At 37.9% G+C, this 16,757-nt stretch overlaps 1 protein-coding gene across 1 annotated transcript in view; it reads left to right on the top strand.

Annotated features, from left to right (window-relative positions):
- The window catches only part of TTC33 (tetratricopeptide repeat domain 33), a 46,438-nt gene that overhangs the window by 17,445 nt on the left and 12,236 nt on the right, over positions 1-16,757 (top strand). The window contains exons 3-4 of the mRNA XM_036741870.1: positions 12,781-12,862; positions 16,550-16,681. Coding sequence (XP_036597765.1) covers positions 12,781-12,862; positions 16,550-16,681 — 214 coding nt within the window. The remainder of the gene's footprint in view (positions 1-12,780; positions 12,863-16,549; positions 16,682-16,757) is intronic.

Here is a 16,757-nt window from a genome sequence, read left to right as displayed (position 1 = left end):
AGATTCTGCCTCTATCAGCCAGCTAGAAAGCTCTACCAGTTCAGAGCAACAGAAGTACAAGCTCCCCTTTGGTTTGAATTTCTTGTCATGATTATTATTATACAGCAGAGAGGGCTCAAGGCCGGAACTGAGACCTACTCCATTCCTGGGGTCAGAGTCACACTCCTTGCTTTGGAAGTGAGGAGCTTGCATGCTTCCAAACTTGATCCTTGCTTGTATACACAGCTGAAGAGCTGTGACCACTCCTCACCCTGGAATGCCACCTTTATGGACAAGTCCCGCCTTTAGCCTGCCTTGGATGTGTGACCTAGAACTGGGTAGTGAGCATCAGAACAGCCAACTCTTAACTATTCCTACACCCTAAATGGCTTTGGCCCCTCTGTGCTGGATTGAGATCTCTTCTTGTCCTGGTGCATAGGTTCTCCTTGCCCTGAAATACTCTGTGCAGCCATTTCTGGCTAGATCCTGTCCTCTGACCTCTTTCTCCCAAAGCCAACTTGGGCTGGGAAAAGGACTTGTGATTTTTTTTCTTTTATTTCCTGATCAGGACTTGGTGTGGTACATTTTCTTAGCAGAAATATTAGGTAGAGCTTAGCTGTACTTCTTCCTGCTGCTCTCACATCTTGGCTCTGCCTCCCTCAGGGGTAGGCAGGGTGAGAAGGGAATAAGTATTTATATAGCATCTACTAGGTACCAGGCACTCTGCTAGGTGCTTTGCTGATGTTATTTCATTTATCCCTGTGGTGGATAGGTTAAAGGGACCGGAGCTGTACCTTTTTCCAGAAGGGAGAGAAGCCGCATATAGGAGGAGCTCTCTCTTGCTCTCTGTCACTGTGTCATTCCCTGAAAAGAATGCTGGACTCGAAGTTAGGAGGCCCAGGCTTGAATACTGGCTCTGACACTTAAAAACTCTGTGGTCTTAAGACAATTATATACTCTTGAGTTTCGGTGTCATCTATTAAATGGGTGTAAATTATTTTTATAGTACTGGAAGTTGATTGCAAAAAACACATTTACCATAAAATATTGTCTGAAACAAGTAATTTAATTTTTCTTTTAAGTCTTTGCAACTGTTTCTTAGATACTGATGGTATTAGTTAACCTAAAGAAGGTTTTGCCTGTACTTAGATCATTCCTTTCCTTCAGGTTCTAGAATTTCAGTTTCATAACAGTTATAAATTTTTGGCTTGAGTTCTTCATATGCCTGTTCTCCTGTTCTGGTCCTTCATATGCCTGTCTGACTAAACTCTTTTGGTCCCTTTGGCTGAATCATTATTCATTCCCTACTATTTGGTTCTCAAAGTTCTGTCCCAAGCTGGATTTCCCATTTTTTTTTGTTATCAAATTCATATGTCTAAAACATCATCTTTTTCTCCAAACTGACTTCTTCAGCAAACATCCTTACTTCTGGAATGGGTACGACCAGGTTCACAAACCTCACAGTCATCGCTTTCCTTTGATCTACATATTTAATCCATTCTTTTCTCTTCAGTCTTGTATCTTCCCTCACCCTAACAATGTTTACTTGAACTATTATAAAAACCTCTTAATTGGTTTTCTTGTTTCCCTGGTTCACACTCCATTTTTGTTATTGTCGTCTTTGTTCAGCCATGTCCAGCTTTGTGACTCTATAGATCATAGCATGCCAGACCCTTCTATTCACTATCTCCCAAAGACTGTTCACGCTCATGTTTAATGCTTCCATGACACTATCGATTTCATCCTTTGGCATCCCCTTTTCCCTTTGCCTTCAATCTTTCCCAATATCAGGATCTTTTTCAGTGAGTCCCATCTTCTCATTATGTGGCCACAGTATTTAAGCTTCAGCTTCAGTATTTGTCCTTCCAGTAAGTAGTCCAAATTAATTTCTTTAAATATTGACTGATTTGATCTCTTTGATGTCCAAGGGACTCTCAGAAGTCTTCTCCAGCACCACAATTTGAAAATGTTGATCTTGCAGCACTCAGTTTTCCTCATAGTTTAACTCTCACAGCTATACATTGGTACTGGAAAAACCATAGCTTTGACTATGTGAACTTTTGTCAGCAAAGCAATGTCTCTGCTTTTTATTATGCTGTCCAGATTTTGCCATAGGAACTTCAAGGAGCATCTTTTAATTTCATGGCTGCAGTCAGCATCTATAGTGATCTTTTAGCCCAAGAATTTAAAATCTTCACACTACTTCCATTTCTTCTCCCTTTATTTGCCAGGAAGTAATGGGACCAGTTAGCAAGATCTTTTTTTTTTTTTTATGTTAAGCTTCAAGCCAGCTTTTACACTCTCTTCTTTCAATCTGATCAGGCGGCTTCTTAATTCTTCTCATAGATCACAGCTCCTTCTTTGATGTGGGCACACCGTGCTGGGTGCCAATGTCTTCCATATCTCACAATCAATACTAAAGTTTTTCAGAGACCTTGAGAATATCCTTATACTGCTTCTTCTGACCTCTATGTGAGTGCTTGCCTTGTGTAAGTTCTCCATAAAGTAGTCTTTTAGGTAAATGTGTTTTTGGCATCGTGGGCTTTGTGGCCAGCCCATCTAAGTTGCACTCTCTGCAGTAGAGTTTGAATGCTTCACAGTTCAGCTCAAGAAAGGACCTTAGTGCCTGCTACCTTATCTTGCCAAATAATCTTCAGAATCTTCCTAAGACAATTCAAAATGGAAGTGGTTCAGTTTTCTGGTGTGGAGCTGAGAGACGGCTCAGTTTTCTCAAGCACACAACAATGAAGCCAGCACAACAGCTCTGTAGACCTTCAGTTTGGTATGCATCCTAATACCTCTTCTCTCCCACACTTTATTTTGGAGTTTCCCAAACACTGAGCTAGCTCTGTCAGTACGTGTGTCAATTTCATCATTTATGTGGACATCCCGGGAAAGCATATTGCCAAGGTAAGTGAAGTTATCCATAGCCTTCAAAATTTCTTCAATTGTTATAACCAGTGTTTCCACATATGGATGGAGAGGTGCTGGCTAGTGGAGAGCCTCTGTTTTCTTGATGTTGATACGCCAAAACTAGCACAAGCAGCAGAGAATTGATCCATATTCTGTTGCATGTCAGCCTCAGAGACTGCATTGAGTGTACAATCATTTGCGAACAAAAGGTCATGTACCAACTCTACCTCCACTTTAATCTTGCCTTGTAGCCTTTTCAAGTTAAATAGTTTACCATCAGTGTGGTAGCTGGCCTTGATGGTCATATCAAGGTGATGACATATAGCCTTGTCATAGTCCTTTTCCAGTCTTTTTTTTTTGATTAAAATTTTTTATTTTTAGTTTACAACACTCAGTTCTGCATGATCCTGAGTTCCAGATTTTCTTCCCTCCCCTCTCACCCCCTCCCCAAGACGGCATAGAATCTGATATATCTTCTACATATAACTTCATATTGAACTTATTTACACAATAGGTTGTAAAGAAGAATTATTACCAATGGAATGAATCATGAGAAAGAAGAAACAAAACCAAAAAACACCAAAAGCAGGAACAAAAGAGAGAAAAAAAAAACAAAAGAAAAAAAAAGGAGAGCAAACAGTTTGCCTCAATCTGCATTCAGTCTCCATAATTCTTTCTCTGGATATAGATAACTCTCTCCCTCATGAGTCCTTTGGATTTGCCTTTGAGACTTGTATTGCTGAGAAGAGCAAAGTCTATCAGGGTTAGTCATCACAGAATCCATGTATCTGTGGTTGTGTATAATGTTCTCCTAGTTCTGCTCTGCTCACTCAGCATTATATTGTGTAGGTTTTTCCAGGTTATTATGAAGTCCATATCTTCCCTATTTCTTATAGCACAATACTATTCCATTACATTCATATACGACAACTTGTTCAGCCATTCCCCAGTTGATGGGCGTTCCCTTGATTTCCAGTTCTTTGCTACTACAAAAAGAGCCACTGTAAATATTTTTGTACATGTGGGTTCTTTTCCCACTTGTGTGATCTCTTTGGGATACAACCCTAGAAGTGGTATTGCTGGGTCAAAGGGTATGAACATTTTTATAGCCCTTTGGGCATAGTGCCAAATTGCTCTCCAAAATGGCTGGATCAGTTCACAACTCCACCAACAATGTAACAGTGTTCCAATTTTCCCACATCCTCTCCAGCTTTTGTCATTTTTCTGTTTTGTCATTTTGGCCAATCTGACAGGAGAGATGTGGTACCTAAGAGTTGTTTTGATTTGCATTTCTCTAATCAGTAGTGATTTTGAGCATTTTTTCATATGCCTATAGGTATCTTTAATTTCTTCCTCTGAAAACTGCCTGTTTGTATCCTTTGACCATTTTTCAATTGGGGAATGACTTATACTCCTATAAATTTGGCTCAGTTCCATGTATATTTTAGAGATGAGGCCTTTATCAGAGACACTGGTTGTAAAGATTTTCTCCCAATTTTCTGCTTCCCTCCTAGTCTTTGTTGTATTGGCTTTTTTTATACAAAAACATTTCAATTTAACACAATCAAAATTATCTGTTTTGCATTTTATAATGTTCTCTATCTCTTGTTGTGTCATGAATTCTTTCCTTTTCCATAAATCTGATAGGTAAACTATTCCTTGGTCTCCCAAATTGCTTATATTATCAGCCTTTATTCCTAAATCATGAATCCATTTTGACTTTATTTTGGTATATGGTGTAAGATATTGGTCTATGCCCAGTTTCTGCCCTACCATTTTCCAATTTTCCCAGCAGTTTTTGTGAAATAGTGAATTCTTAGCCCAGAAGCTGGATTCTTTGGGTTTATCAAAGAGTAGATTGCTGTAGTCGTTGACTACTGTGTCTTGTGTACCTAACCTATTCTACTGATCCGTAACTCTGTTTCTTAGTCAGTGCCAGGTGTTTTTCATGACTGCTGCTTTATGGTACAGTTTAATATCTGGTATGGCTAGGCCACCTTCCCTAGCATTTCTTTTCATTAATTCCCTAGATATTGTAGACCTCTTGTTTTTCCAGATGAATTTTGTTATTATTTTGTCCAGCTCAGTAAAATAATTTTTTGGTAGTTCGATTGGTATGGCACTGAATAGATAGATTAATTTAGGTAAAATTGTCATTTTTATTATATTAGCTCGGCCTAACCATGAGCAACTGATATTTTTCCATTTATTTAGATCTGATTTTATTCGCATGAAAAATGTGTCGTAGTTATGTTCATATAGGCCCTGGGTTTGTCTTGGCAAATAGACTCCCAAATATTTTATAGTGTCTACAGTAACTTTGAATGGAATTTCTCTTTCTATCTCTTGCTGTTGGGCTTTGTCAGTAATGTATAGGAATGCTGAGGATTTATGTGGGTTTATTTTATATCCTGCAACTTTGCTAAAGTTGTTTATTATTTCAAGGAGTTTTTTACTTGATTCTCTAGGATTCTCTAAATAAATCATCATATCATCTGCAAAAAGTGATAATTTAGTTTCTTCTTTTCCTATTCTAATTCCTTCAATTTTTCTTACTTCTCTTATTGCTACAGCTAACGTTTCTAGTACCAAATTGAATAATAGGGGTGATAATGGACATCCTTGTTTCACACCTGATCTTATTGGGAATGCATCTAGCTTATCCCCATTACATCTCTCATTTTCTTGAAGAGATCTCATGTCTTTCCCATTCTATTGTTTTCTTCTATTTCTTTGTATTGCTCTTTTAAGAAAATCTTCCATCTTCTTGCTTTTTTCTGTAATTCTTCATTCAGTTGGGTGTATCTTTCCCTTTCTCCTTTACTTTTTGCTTTCCTCTTTTCCTCAGCTGTGTATAAAGCCTCATTGGACAGCCATTTTGTTTTCCTGCTCTTCTTTTTTTTTTTTTTTTTAGAATGTTTTTTGTTGCTGCTTCCTATACAGTATTGCAAACCTCTCTCCATAGTTCTTTAGGCATTCTGTCTACCAGATCTCATCCCTTAAATCTATTCATCACTTCTATTTCATATTCTTAAGGGATATTATTTAGTTCTATATGGTCTGGTGGTTTTTCCTGCTTTCCTACTTTCTTCAATTTAAGTCTGAATTTTGCATTAAGAAATTCATATCAACTCTGGTCAGCTCCAGGTCTTGTATTAACTGACTGTATAGAGGTTCTCCACTTTTGACTGTAAAGTGTATATAATCAATCAGATTTTGATATTGGCCATTTGGTGATGTCCATGTATAGAGATGCCTTTTGGATTGTTGAAAAAGAGTGTTTGCTATGACTAGTGAGCTACCTTGCTAAAACTCTAATAGCCTCTACCCTGCTTCATTTTGTACTCCAAGACTAAACTTGTCTGTTATTCTGATTATCTTTTGATTTCCTACCTTAGCATTCCAATTCCCTATGATGAACATGGCATCTTTTTTGGTGTTATTTTTAGAAGACATTCTAAGTCTTCATAGAACTGATCAGATTTGCCTCTTCAGCATCAGTGTTTGGAGCATAGACTTGTATCACTGGGGTGTTGAACAATTTGCCTTGGATTCAAGCAGATATCATTCTGTTGTTTTTGTGATTATACCCTAGTACTGCTTTTTTCACCTTTTTATTGACTATGAGGACTGCTCCATTGCTTCTAAGAGATTTTTGTTTACAGTAGTGTGTGTAATGATGACCTGAATTAAATTCACCCATTCCCATCTATGTGAGTTCACTGACACTCAAAATGTCGATGTTTAATCTTTCCAGTTCCTATTTTACCACATCCAGCTTACCTTGGTTCATAGCTCCTCCATGTAGCTGCCAAAATAATCTTCATGCAAGTCTGAATATGTCTCTATTGCCACTAAGATAAAATACACACTCCGTATCCTGATGTCCTCCTGGTATCCTGGTCCTCCACTAGCTCAAGCCTACATTTCTGGCCTTATTTCACATTGCCATTACTGGGAGTAATCCAGAACTGAGATTTGGCAAGACAAGAATGGCAGTAAGATGTGGGGGGTGGGGGGAGCGTAAAGGATCCAACAGCAGATGACATTGTAGAGGTCACATGGCTAACTATTGGGCAGAGTTTAGAGAGAGAGAAGAAACTGAAGTCAGATCAGGGATATATACTTGAGAAAGTATAGAGGGGTAGAAGTGTTGAAAGTTTTGATGAAGGCAAAAAATTTCTTAACTTAGATATTTCCTAAGGCGTTATTCTAAGCCTGCTTCTCTCCCTTCTCAGTCTTTCCTTTAAGAAAACCTCATGTACTCCTATGCTTTAAACTCATCTCTATATTGATGATTCTCTGGTATCTGTCTCCATCCCTGATCTATTTGCCAACTTCTCTATCCACGTAGCATGTCTTTCTGGCTCCTCAAACTCAACATGAGAGGCAGTGTTGTATCATGGAAAAGGCACTGGATTTGAAGTCAGAAGACCTTAGTTGAAATCTTAACTCTGCTTTGTTATCCTGGGGATTCTGTTTCCAAAATAGAGTTCATTTTCTTTCCCTCAAAACATGCTTTTTATTCTTACTTCATTGTTTTTGAATATTTCTGCAATATCTCTTGCATTTAGTCTCCTTTCTATTGCCATCATCCTGCTACAGGGCCTCATTACCACCTTCCTGGACTGTTTGCAGTAGGATCCTAACAGGTCTTCTCCTTCCTGCTTGTTCTCCTTAACAGTGCTGCTAGATCATCTTTCCTTGTGATATGTTGTGGTACTCCTCCACTTGAAACCAGTCAGTGAGTGAAATTAAAACTCTTTAGCTTGTCATTCAAGGTTCTGCTTTTCTAGTCTTATCTCTTATTGCTTTCTTCCCGGTACTCTTAAATTCCAACCAAACTGATTACCCATATCCTTGTATTTATTTATATTCTTCCTTTTGCCTGGAATCCCTTGACATTCACTCCTTGTCCTATCCTGCCTTTTTCTGTACCTGTTTGATTCAAATTCAACAGTCCCAAAGCAGAACTCATTATTTTCCCTTCTCCTGCCATTCCAGAATCTACCACTCTTCTGAATTTTCCTGTGTCTACTAAAGACACAGTCATTCTCTAGTCTAGTGTTTGTAACTTTGGTGTTATCCTTGACTTTTCACACCCCACATATCCAATCAGTTACTAAATCTTGCCATGTTTGCAACCACAACATATCTTGTGTCTGTTCTCTCCTCTTTATGTTTCCACCATCTTGGTTGGGGCCCTTATTAAGATTAATTGATTTCCTTGCCTCAACTTTACCCCCACTGCATTCCATTCTCACCACAGCTGTAAAAATGACTTTTAAATTCAGGTCTGACCCTGTCACTTCCCTACTTAATAACCTTCAGTGACTTCATAGCTTTTGAGATCAAATACAAACTCTGCAGTTTGGTTTGTAAATCCCTTCACAACCTGGCTTCAACCTCTCTTTCCAATCTTCATGTCACATTATTCCTTTCTATAGATTCTATCTTCCAGCCATACTGATCTTTTTTTCTGTTCTTCACACTTGCCAGCCACTCCATCCTCATGCATTTGAATTAGCTCCCCCCACCCCTGGCTTGGAATTCACTCCTTCCTCATTTCTGCCTTACAAAATATAGGATCTCTCTCTTCCTTTGAGACACAGCTCAGCGCCTACCATTTTCATGAAATCCTTTCCCCATCCTTTCAGCTTCTAGTGCTTTTCCTGCTAGATGGTACTCACTGAACTGGACCAGTGAGTTTATTAGTTTAGGAAACTTCCAGGTGAAGAAACTCCCTCTACTGATGCAAATTGGCACCTGCTCTGCATTGTAGAGCCTTAGAGAGGTTGCCTGAGGCACTGAGATTTGTGCAGGGTCACACAGCTGGAGGTTGCATTTGACCTCAGCCAAGTCTTCTTACTAAAAACCAGAGACATCACTTTGCCAACAAAAGTCTGTATAGTCAAACCTATGGTTTTTCCAGTAGCGGTATATGGCTGTGAGAGTTGGACTATGAGGAAAGTTAAGTGCTGCAGAATCAACACTTTTGAAATGTGGTGCTGGAGAAGACTTTTGAAAGTCCCTTGGACAGCAAAGAGATCAAATCAATACTTAAAGAAATTAATTCAGACTACTTATTGGAAGGACAGATACTGAAGCTGAAGCTTAAATACTTTGGCCACATAATGAGAAGACAAGACTAGTTGGAAAAGACCCCGATATCAGGAAAGATTGAAGACAAAATGAGGAGACATCAGAGGATGAGATAGATACTGTCACAGAAGCATGAGCTCGGACAGACTGGGAGATAAGAGAGGATTGAAGGCCTGGTGTGCTATGGTTTCTGGGGTCACAAAGAATCAGAAACGACTGAATGAACAGCAAAAAGTCTTCCTGGCTTCATTTGAGGGTGCCTCTAGCCACCATGCCATGCAGCCCTCCTCCCAGCTACCTTATTTTTTATTCATATTTATTCTGTGTGTACTTTTATGTGTACTTGTTTTTTCCCCAGAAAGATTATAAGCTTTCTCAGAGTAGGGATTTTTTTCATACTTTGTATTTTTATCCCCTCTCCCTAGAACAGCATCTGGCACATAGTAAGTGCTTAATAAATTCTTGTTCATTAATTCATTCCTTTCTATCTTTTAAGTACTCTACTAAAATGTCATTTCTTGTAGGACACCTTCCTTGACCTCACTCATCCTCCAGGTTAGTAATAACTTTTCACCCACATTTCACATAGGATTTCACTTGTCAACTTTATTATGTATGTAAGATGTATAATTTTGCACTCTGGTCGTTTATTGCAAAGGCAGAGTGGCATAGCAGGCAGAGAGTTGTTTGGAGTTCTGAAAACCTGTTTACAGTTCCTACTTTAGCTGTGTGACTATGGAGATTTGCTCTTTGTTATTTCTAGCTTTTTTTTTAAGTTGGCAGATTGTTAAATTTTTTTTCCTGTATGGTGTGTGTTTGTTTTGGTCATGTTTAAAAACCAGTTGACAGTGGGTCTTCATGACCTGAGTTAACAGTGTCCTGCTTCATTCCTCATAGAGTTTGAACCAGTGGTTTAAAAGGATTTTTTTTCTCTGTAGTTTTAAAAACTCTTTTTTGGAGATAAGGTTGGATGAGGCAAAGGGACAAGTAGAGATTCTTTAGAATGATAAGAGCTAAAAGCAAGTAATTCGATTCTTTTCTCTTCTACAGGAATAAAAATAAAATCTAAAAGTGACTTTTGATAGAAGTCTAGGTTAGGAGATGTTTGAATAGTCTTCTATGTCACCTGTGTTTTTGTGTATAATTTTATTGTACTTAAATGAGAATTGCTTTTTGAAGTTGTATTTAGCCAAGTGGATTGCTAATGCTAATTGCCCTGCTTCATGTTTGGGAGGAAATTATGCTTCTTGTAGCAGTCCTCAGTGTGTTTTAGCATTTTTCTTCTTAAAAAGGGTAGAAATTACTTAAATTAACATAATAGCATGAACAACTTATTTTCATTTTATTAATTCAGTCACTGGCTTTTTCTTAACTATGGGAGAATCAGTGAGAATATCTCATTCCCTCAGGGTAGTATCATTTACATATCTTTGATAGTGATATGTTTTGTGATAGGATAGGTTTCTTACCAGAGATAATGTTAATTTGTTTAGCAGTCCCAAATACCCTCTTTTGGTTATTATATTTCCTTAGGTGACTTTTAAAAATGATAAAAACAGGGAGGAATTATTAACATACTGGATGACAGAATCAAGGTTCAGAAATATCTAGTTAACCTGGGATGGTCCACAACTAACAAGAAGATGAAATAGGTAATTTTTTAAGGTATTTTTTTTTTTCCTGAACTCAACATTTGGCTTGAGCAAGGTACGTGCAGTGGTTACTGCTCGAAATTCTGTCTCTCCTCACCTCTATTTCCTGGATGTCCTGGCTTCTTTCAGGTCTTAGCTAAAATCCTTATCTTTGGCAAGTAATCTTTCCTGTTCCTCCTTAATTTAATGCTTTGCCTCTCAGCTCGCCTCCCATTTACTTTGTATTTCTCTTGTTTGTACATAGTAGTTTATATATAGTTTGTTGAGTTTTGACTCCCCAGTTAGAATGTGAACTTCTTAAGGGTAGGGACTGTTTTTGCCTTTCTCTGTATCCTCAGTGCTTAACATAGTGCCTGGCACTTAGTAGGGGCTTAATAAATGCTTATTGAATTGACAGTTGGCAGTCATTTGGAAAAGGTTTCAGTTAATCTGCAAGTTTAGCATTAGCTGGAAAAGTGATATTGCAAGCCAAAATAGCAAATGAAGTCTAGGCTTGCATTAATAGAAGTATAGTATCCAGATGAAGGAAGTTAGTTCTTACAGTACTCCTTGTTGAGGTCTTTATTTTACGTGCAATATTTAAAACTTTGTGAACAAGATGGTGAAGGGTCAAGGAAACCATGCCATATGAAATTGGGGATGTATAGTCTGGGGGCAAGGGTAGATTAGAAGGAAGACTTGAGGGCATGGAGAGGGCATGCTTTTATTTTAAAAATGTATGTTTGAAGGATTGTCATGTAGAAGAGGGATTCACCTTACTCAGTATATCTCCAGATGGCAGAACTAAGACCAGTCTTGCCCCAGACACTTCTGTGTAACCTTAGAAAAGTTGCTTAACCACTCTCTCAGCCTCAATTTCTTTCTCTCTAAAATGAGGATGATTTTGTTATGATCAAATGAAATGTGTAAAGTGCTTTGCAGTCGTTAAAGCACCATATAAATGCTAGCAATAATGATGATGTTAATTCTATGTGTATTATTCCTAGATTCTCTGCAGTGGCTTCCTGTTGTTTCTAGGATAAAATACAAAGTCCTCTGTTTGGTATTTAAACTCTTTAGCAACCCTTCTTTCCAGAATGTTTTCCTATTACTACCTCTCATTCACCCTACCTTCCTGACAAAGTGGTTTCCTTCTAGTTCCCACCTCCATGCCTTTGTGCCAGCTGTCTCTCCGTCCTGAAAGGTTCTCTTTTTTTGCCTCAGTTTCTTAGAATCCCTAACTCCCTTCAAGGCTTAGCTCAAATGGCATTTCCCTAGACCCCAGAGGCCTTTCCTGTTGCTCCAAGCTGTTAGTGCTTTCCTCTTCCCATTGAACTTATTTTGGTTATATTTTGTATTTCTCCGCATACTTGTTTTCCCTCAGGAAACTAAATTCCCATGAGCAGTAACTGTTTTCATTTTGTCCTTGTATCCCCAGAGCTTGTTAAGTTGAATTGAATTGAATTGAATTTCAGTGCACTAGGAAGAAGAACTTTGGAACAATTTTATCAGACCAAAGATGGAGTGGTCAGCCTCGCTGGGTAGTAGCTTGTCTCTTCCTGACTATCTCTGTAAGGGAGGGTCTTTTAAATGGGACTGCTCCTTGAGGTGAGAGGTAGAACCCTTAAATGACCTGCTAGAACTAGATGATTCCTAGGGAGGGCCATTTTAATTAAAAGATTCTGTGACTCATGTAGAGAATGTTGGGGCAGGGAGAAGAGGCCTTCCAAGGAGCATGCAGGGATCAGGCTTTTTGTTATTTGGGACCTTGACCGATCTAGGCCTGCTTGGTACTGTTCTGAGAAAATAATGAATTGCCTAATAAGTGTCCATTGATTGAAATCACCGGAAAAACGTAACCAAAGTGCTTCATAGCTTCTCACCTTGAAAACAGCCCTGCGTTCTCCTTTTCCACAACAGTCTTGGGTTTCTTAGCACCTATCATTTAAGATAAGATTTAGTCTAATCCTAGAGAGAGTTTCAAGGTTCTCTGCCTATTCTTGCCTATATCACCTCTCTCATCTTCCTGTGCTCTTCATTTCTCTCATTCCTAGAGTAATCTTATCATTCATATTTTTTAATAAATACTTATTTAATAGTATCAGTGAACTTTGAGGGACCTAGTGAAATTATAATGTTATTTTAATAACTGCAGGTACTGGGAGGCAATTCACAAATGGGATGAAGCACTTCAGTTAACTCCAGATGATGCTACCCTGTATGAGATGAAATCACAGGTAATACTTGTACTCTTAGAATTTTAAAGTGGTAACAAGTGAAGAAAATGGGTAGTCCCAAAAATTAGATTCGAATTTGAAGAAATTGTTTTTGTGTATAATATTATTCTTTAAAATGGATGGAAAACTTAAACCTGCTCTAAACCTATTTTTAGACATCTCTCTCTCTTTGACAATTTCCTATATCATCTAGCAAAGAGGATACTAATATATGCCTCTAATTAAGGTCCAGTTAATGTAATTTAATGATGTATTGTGCTTTAACTGTTTCACGATTCTTTCTAGTCTCTTTTCATTTGATCCTCCCCACAACCCTGTGAAATAGGTAGTTGGGATATGATCTCCTTTGATAGGTGAGGAAATTGAAGCACAAGGAGAATAAATGCTTTATCTGAGGTTATACAGCAGGTTAGTTTCATAGATAATGCCAAATAGAAGTTAACTTCCAGTTACGTTCTTTCCAGAGGATTAGGACAAGTTAACACTCTCAGGTGAAGTGTGAATGAATCTCCTTTCTTGTCTCCTTCATCTCTCTGTTCCTGTCTCTTCCAAAAGGAATAATTATTGAGAAAACTTTGTCCTTTCTGCCTCTAGAAACAAAGCACTTAACTTCAGGGTATTAAGTTACTTGAAGTTGTGTAGTCAGTGTTGCTGTTACTCTCACGTCAGCCTTATTAGATGTCATTTGAAGCTGACGACTTTGCTGGTCTGCCACTCTCAAATATAATTCACGTGAAAGCCAGGACATGGCCCTCGTGATGTCATTGATCCACAAACAACAATGAGAACAACTAAATGAAGGGATTAAAGGAAGCCTTAGAAGACCTGACTTAGTAACTAAAAACTGCCTGAGTTCCCCACCCTGCTCAGTGCCTCCCTATTGTGAAACAGTTAAAAGCATGCTGCTTCACAGCATGAGAGTAAGCCTCATTGCATGCTGGGCTGGGATGACATTATCTCCTGGACTGATTTATACCGCCAGTCTGTGAGGTACTTTTCTTCTCTAGGCTCACTCACTGACCTTGGAGTTCACAGGAGGTGAGTTGTGGGAAGATTCAGTTATTGGGTAAGAGACCTAGACTTTGCTGGTGACTAAGCCAAGGGAAGGAGAAACAGCTACAATATTTTATCCATTCATTTGGCAAATATTTATTGAGTTTTTGCTTTGTGCTTCAGACTCTCTTGCCTTCCAATTCCTAAAAGTTGCTGGCATAGAAAGCTTGTTAATCAAAAATTCTGGATTATTAAGATTTGGGTTTTTTGGATACTCAAAGGTGCTTTGAAGTATTGGTTGGGACTTCCTAGATGGCAGTGAAAGTTATTTATAAAGGAGACTTTTAAATAGCCATCTGTGGTCTATATGTATTATGTGTGTAGCATCTTTCCTACTTCTTTTGGATATCTCATTGAATGCATTTTAAAATCATGTGATCATATTAGCATATTACTAATCATACTGAAAATGCATGTACCCTTTGTTTTATAATAAATATAATATTGTCAAAAATTTATGGGATGCCACCTGCTGGAATTTGTTATGTAAGAACAGTCTTTATTTGGTAGGCTAAGGTAAATTAATGGTATTTTCTGTCTTGCCTTTTTGTTCAAAAACAATTTCATTTGACAGAATTGTTTTTTAATAAGTATAAACAAGAGTTTCACAGCATGGGCAGACCTAGATACATTACGATATGTATCATTAGAAAGAATGCCCACATCAGTGAGATCATAGATGCGTTGGGTAATTGGAGTATTCTGCTATTAAATGTTTGTGATAAACATTTTGTCATGAGACAGGCAGGTAGTACTGTGGGTGAGATTCTGGACATGGAGTCAGGAAGACCTGAATTCATATCCTGCCTCAGACCTTATTCGTGCTCATATAACCTTTTTAAGCCTTAGTTTCCTCATCTGTAAAGTGGGATGACAATAGCACCTACCTCACAGGGTTGTTGTGAGGATCAGAAAGATAATATATTCCAGTGCTTTGTAAACCTTGAAGTGCCATATAGATGATGATGATGATGATGAGCCCACACAGCATTTGTTTGGTAGGCCAAGGTGAATTAAAATAGCACTTTGCTCTTATTTTATTGTTTAAAGACAGTTTTATTTGGAAAAGAATTAAAGCACATTTCAGTTACTCATGGATTATTTTTGGTGTTGTTCTGGACTACTGATACCAGGGTATAGTGACACCTGCTTTTCAAACTCTGGTCTTTGAGAGTTAGTGACCTAAGGCACAGAGAGGTGATGGGATTTGCTGAGGATTCCGCAGCTAGTGTGTATAACAAGCGAGACTTGAATCCAAGGGTTCCTGACTCCATGTTTGCCCTGCCACACTCCTCCTACTTCTGGATAAAAGTAGTAATTTATTTGAATTTTCATTTAAATCAACTATTATAAAAAGTAATTATTATTGTCTATGAAGCAGCTGGATTTCTCTTCATAAGAGTCATCAATGATTTTTTAATAATTTTAAACTAGGAATCTTTTTTGGGAACTAGCTGTGCTGTATTTGGCATATAGCTTCATTGCCTTCAAGATAATAACATCATTGGTTCCTGATAATCAAGTTAACTCTTAAAAAAAAAAAGGCCTGAGCAGGAGACTAAAATACATTCAAAAAAATATTTATGAATAGTTTTAAAATGATACTCATACTTAAATATTTCAAATACTTATATGAGAAAATCAGACAGAAGGAGTCGTGGGTACTAGGCACCAGGTTTGTTTTCCTAAAATATTTGAAAGCCTCAAATAAAACAGCAAAAATAGGAAACTTTTTTTTAGGGAATAGTTGTAAAACATCACTAAAGTGATCCTTTTAACACACAAGTATGCACATGTATGTTATTAAGATCTGAAGTTGGCCAAGTCTTTTATAAGCCTTTTGGGTAGCCAGGGAAAACACAAGTAAAAATTGTCCATATACTATAGGAAACATTATTTTATAACTCAGGTTTTGTTTTAAATCTTCTATGTACATTAAACTATGATTTGTGGCCACCTGTGTGAAATAAGCTTCTGTCAGTGATCCTGAATTGTTTGGGTTCCCTAACACCTAAGGGGAACTTGGGCTTATGGACCCTAAAAATGCCAGACCTCTTGACTTCATGTGGTCATGAAGAACTTCTTGATCTGGCTGGCTTGGTGGGATTGAAATAGGAACTCATTAATTCCTGAAGAAAGCACTCTGGAGAAGTTTAACCTTCCCTTTCTCTTCTCTCTCCTCTCCCCACAAGAGCAGAGACTTCATAGGGTTAGAGTAGAAAAGCTGCTGGTCTTCCCAGCCTTGGGCTGTGACTTGAAGGAAGTGTTTTAGCTTAGGTAGCTCTTAGCACAAGCATTACTGCCATGGAAGCCACATTTTTATTTGTCTTTATGGTTATAAGAATTTGTAATTAGAAGAAGAAAGGTGATATATTTGAATGTTTAAATAAGAGATTTCTTGTTACTTGGAGTGGGGGTGGGGGGATCTCCTAATTCAAAACATAAATGAGAGAGGAAGGGAACAAAAATTAAAATGACAGCATCTAAGTGTGACAAGAAATTTTATTCAGAAAGAGAAAAGTCGGAAAGGTGTTTCATCTTAGTTTTATTAAGGGGAAAACTGATTGTTAGTTTTTGACACTAACTGATGGATTGGTTAATTTTTCTTCTTTTCTTTTTTTTTTTTTGATGTAGGTTCTGATGTCTCTTCATGAAATGTTCCCTGCAGTTCATGCAGCAGAAATGGCTGTTCAGAGAAATCCACATTCGTGGGAAGCTTGGCAAACTCTGGGACGTGCTCAGCTTGGTTTAGGGGAGATTGTCTTGGTAAGGAAACATTATCTAAATCCTGAAGGCTTGCATTTATTGATGTTAGATGTGATTGGATAAACCTGAATATAAA

Source organism: Trichosurus vulpecula, chromosome 1 (genome assembly GCF_011100635.1).
Source record: "Trichosurus vulpecula isolate mTriVul1 chromosome 1, mTriVul1.pri, whole genome shotgun sequence".
Taxonomy (NCBI): domain Eukaryota; kingdom Metazoa; phylum Chordata; class Mammalia; order Diprotodontia; family Phalangeridae; genus Trichosurus; species Trichosurus vulpecula.
Note: the sequence above shows the minus strand (reverse complement) of the source record. Positions and strands in the feature narration are given on the sequence as shown.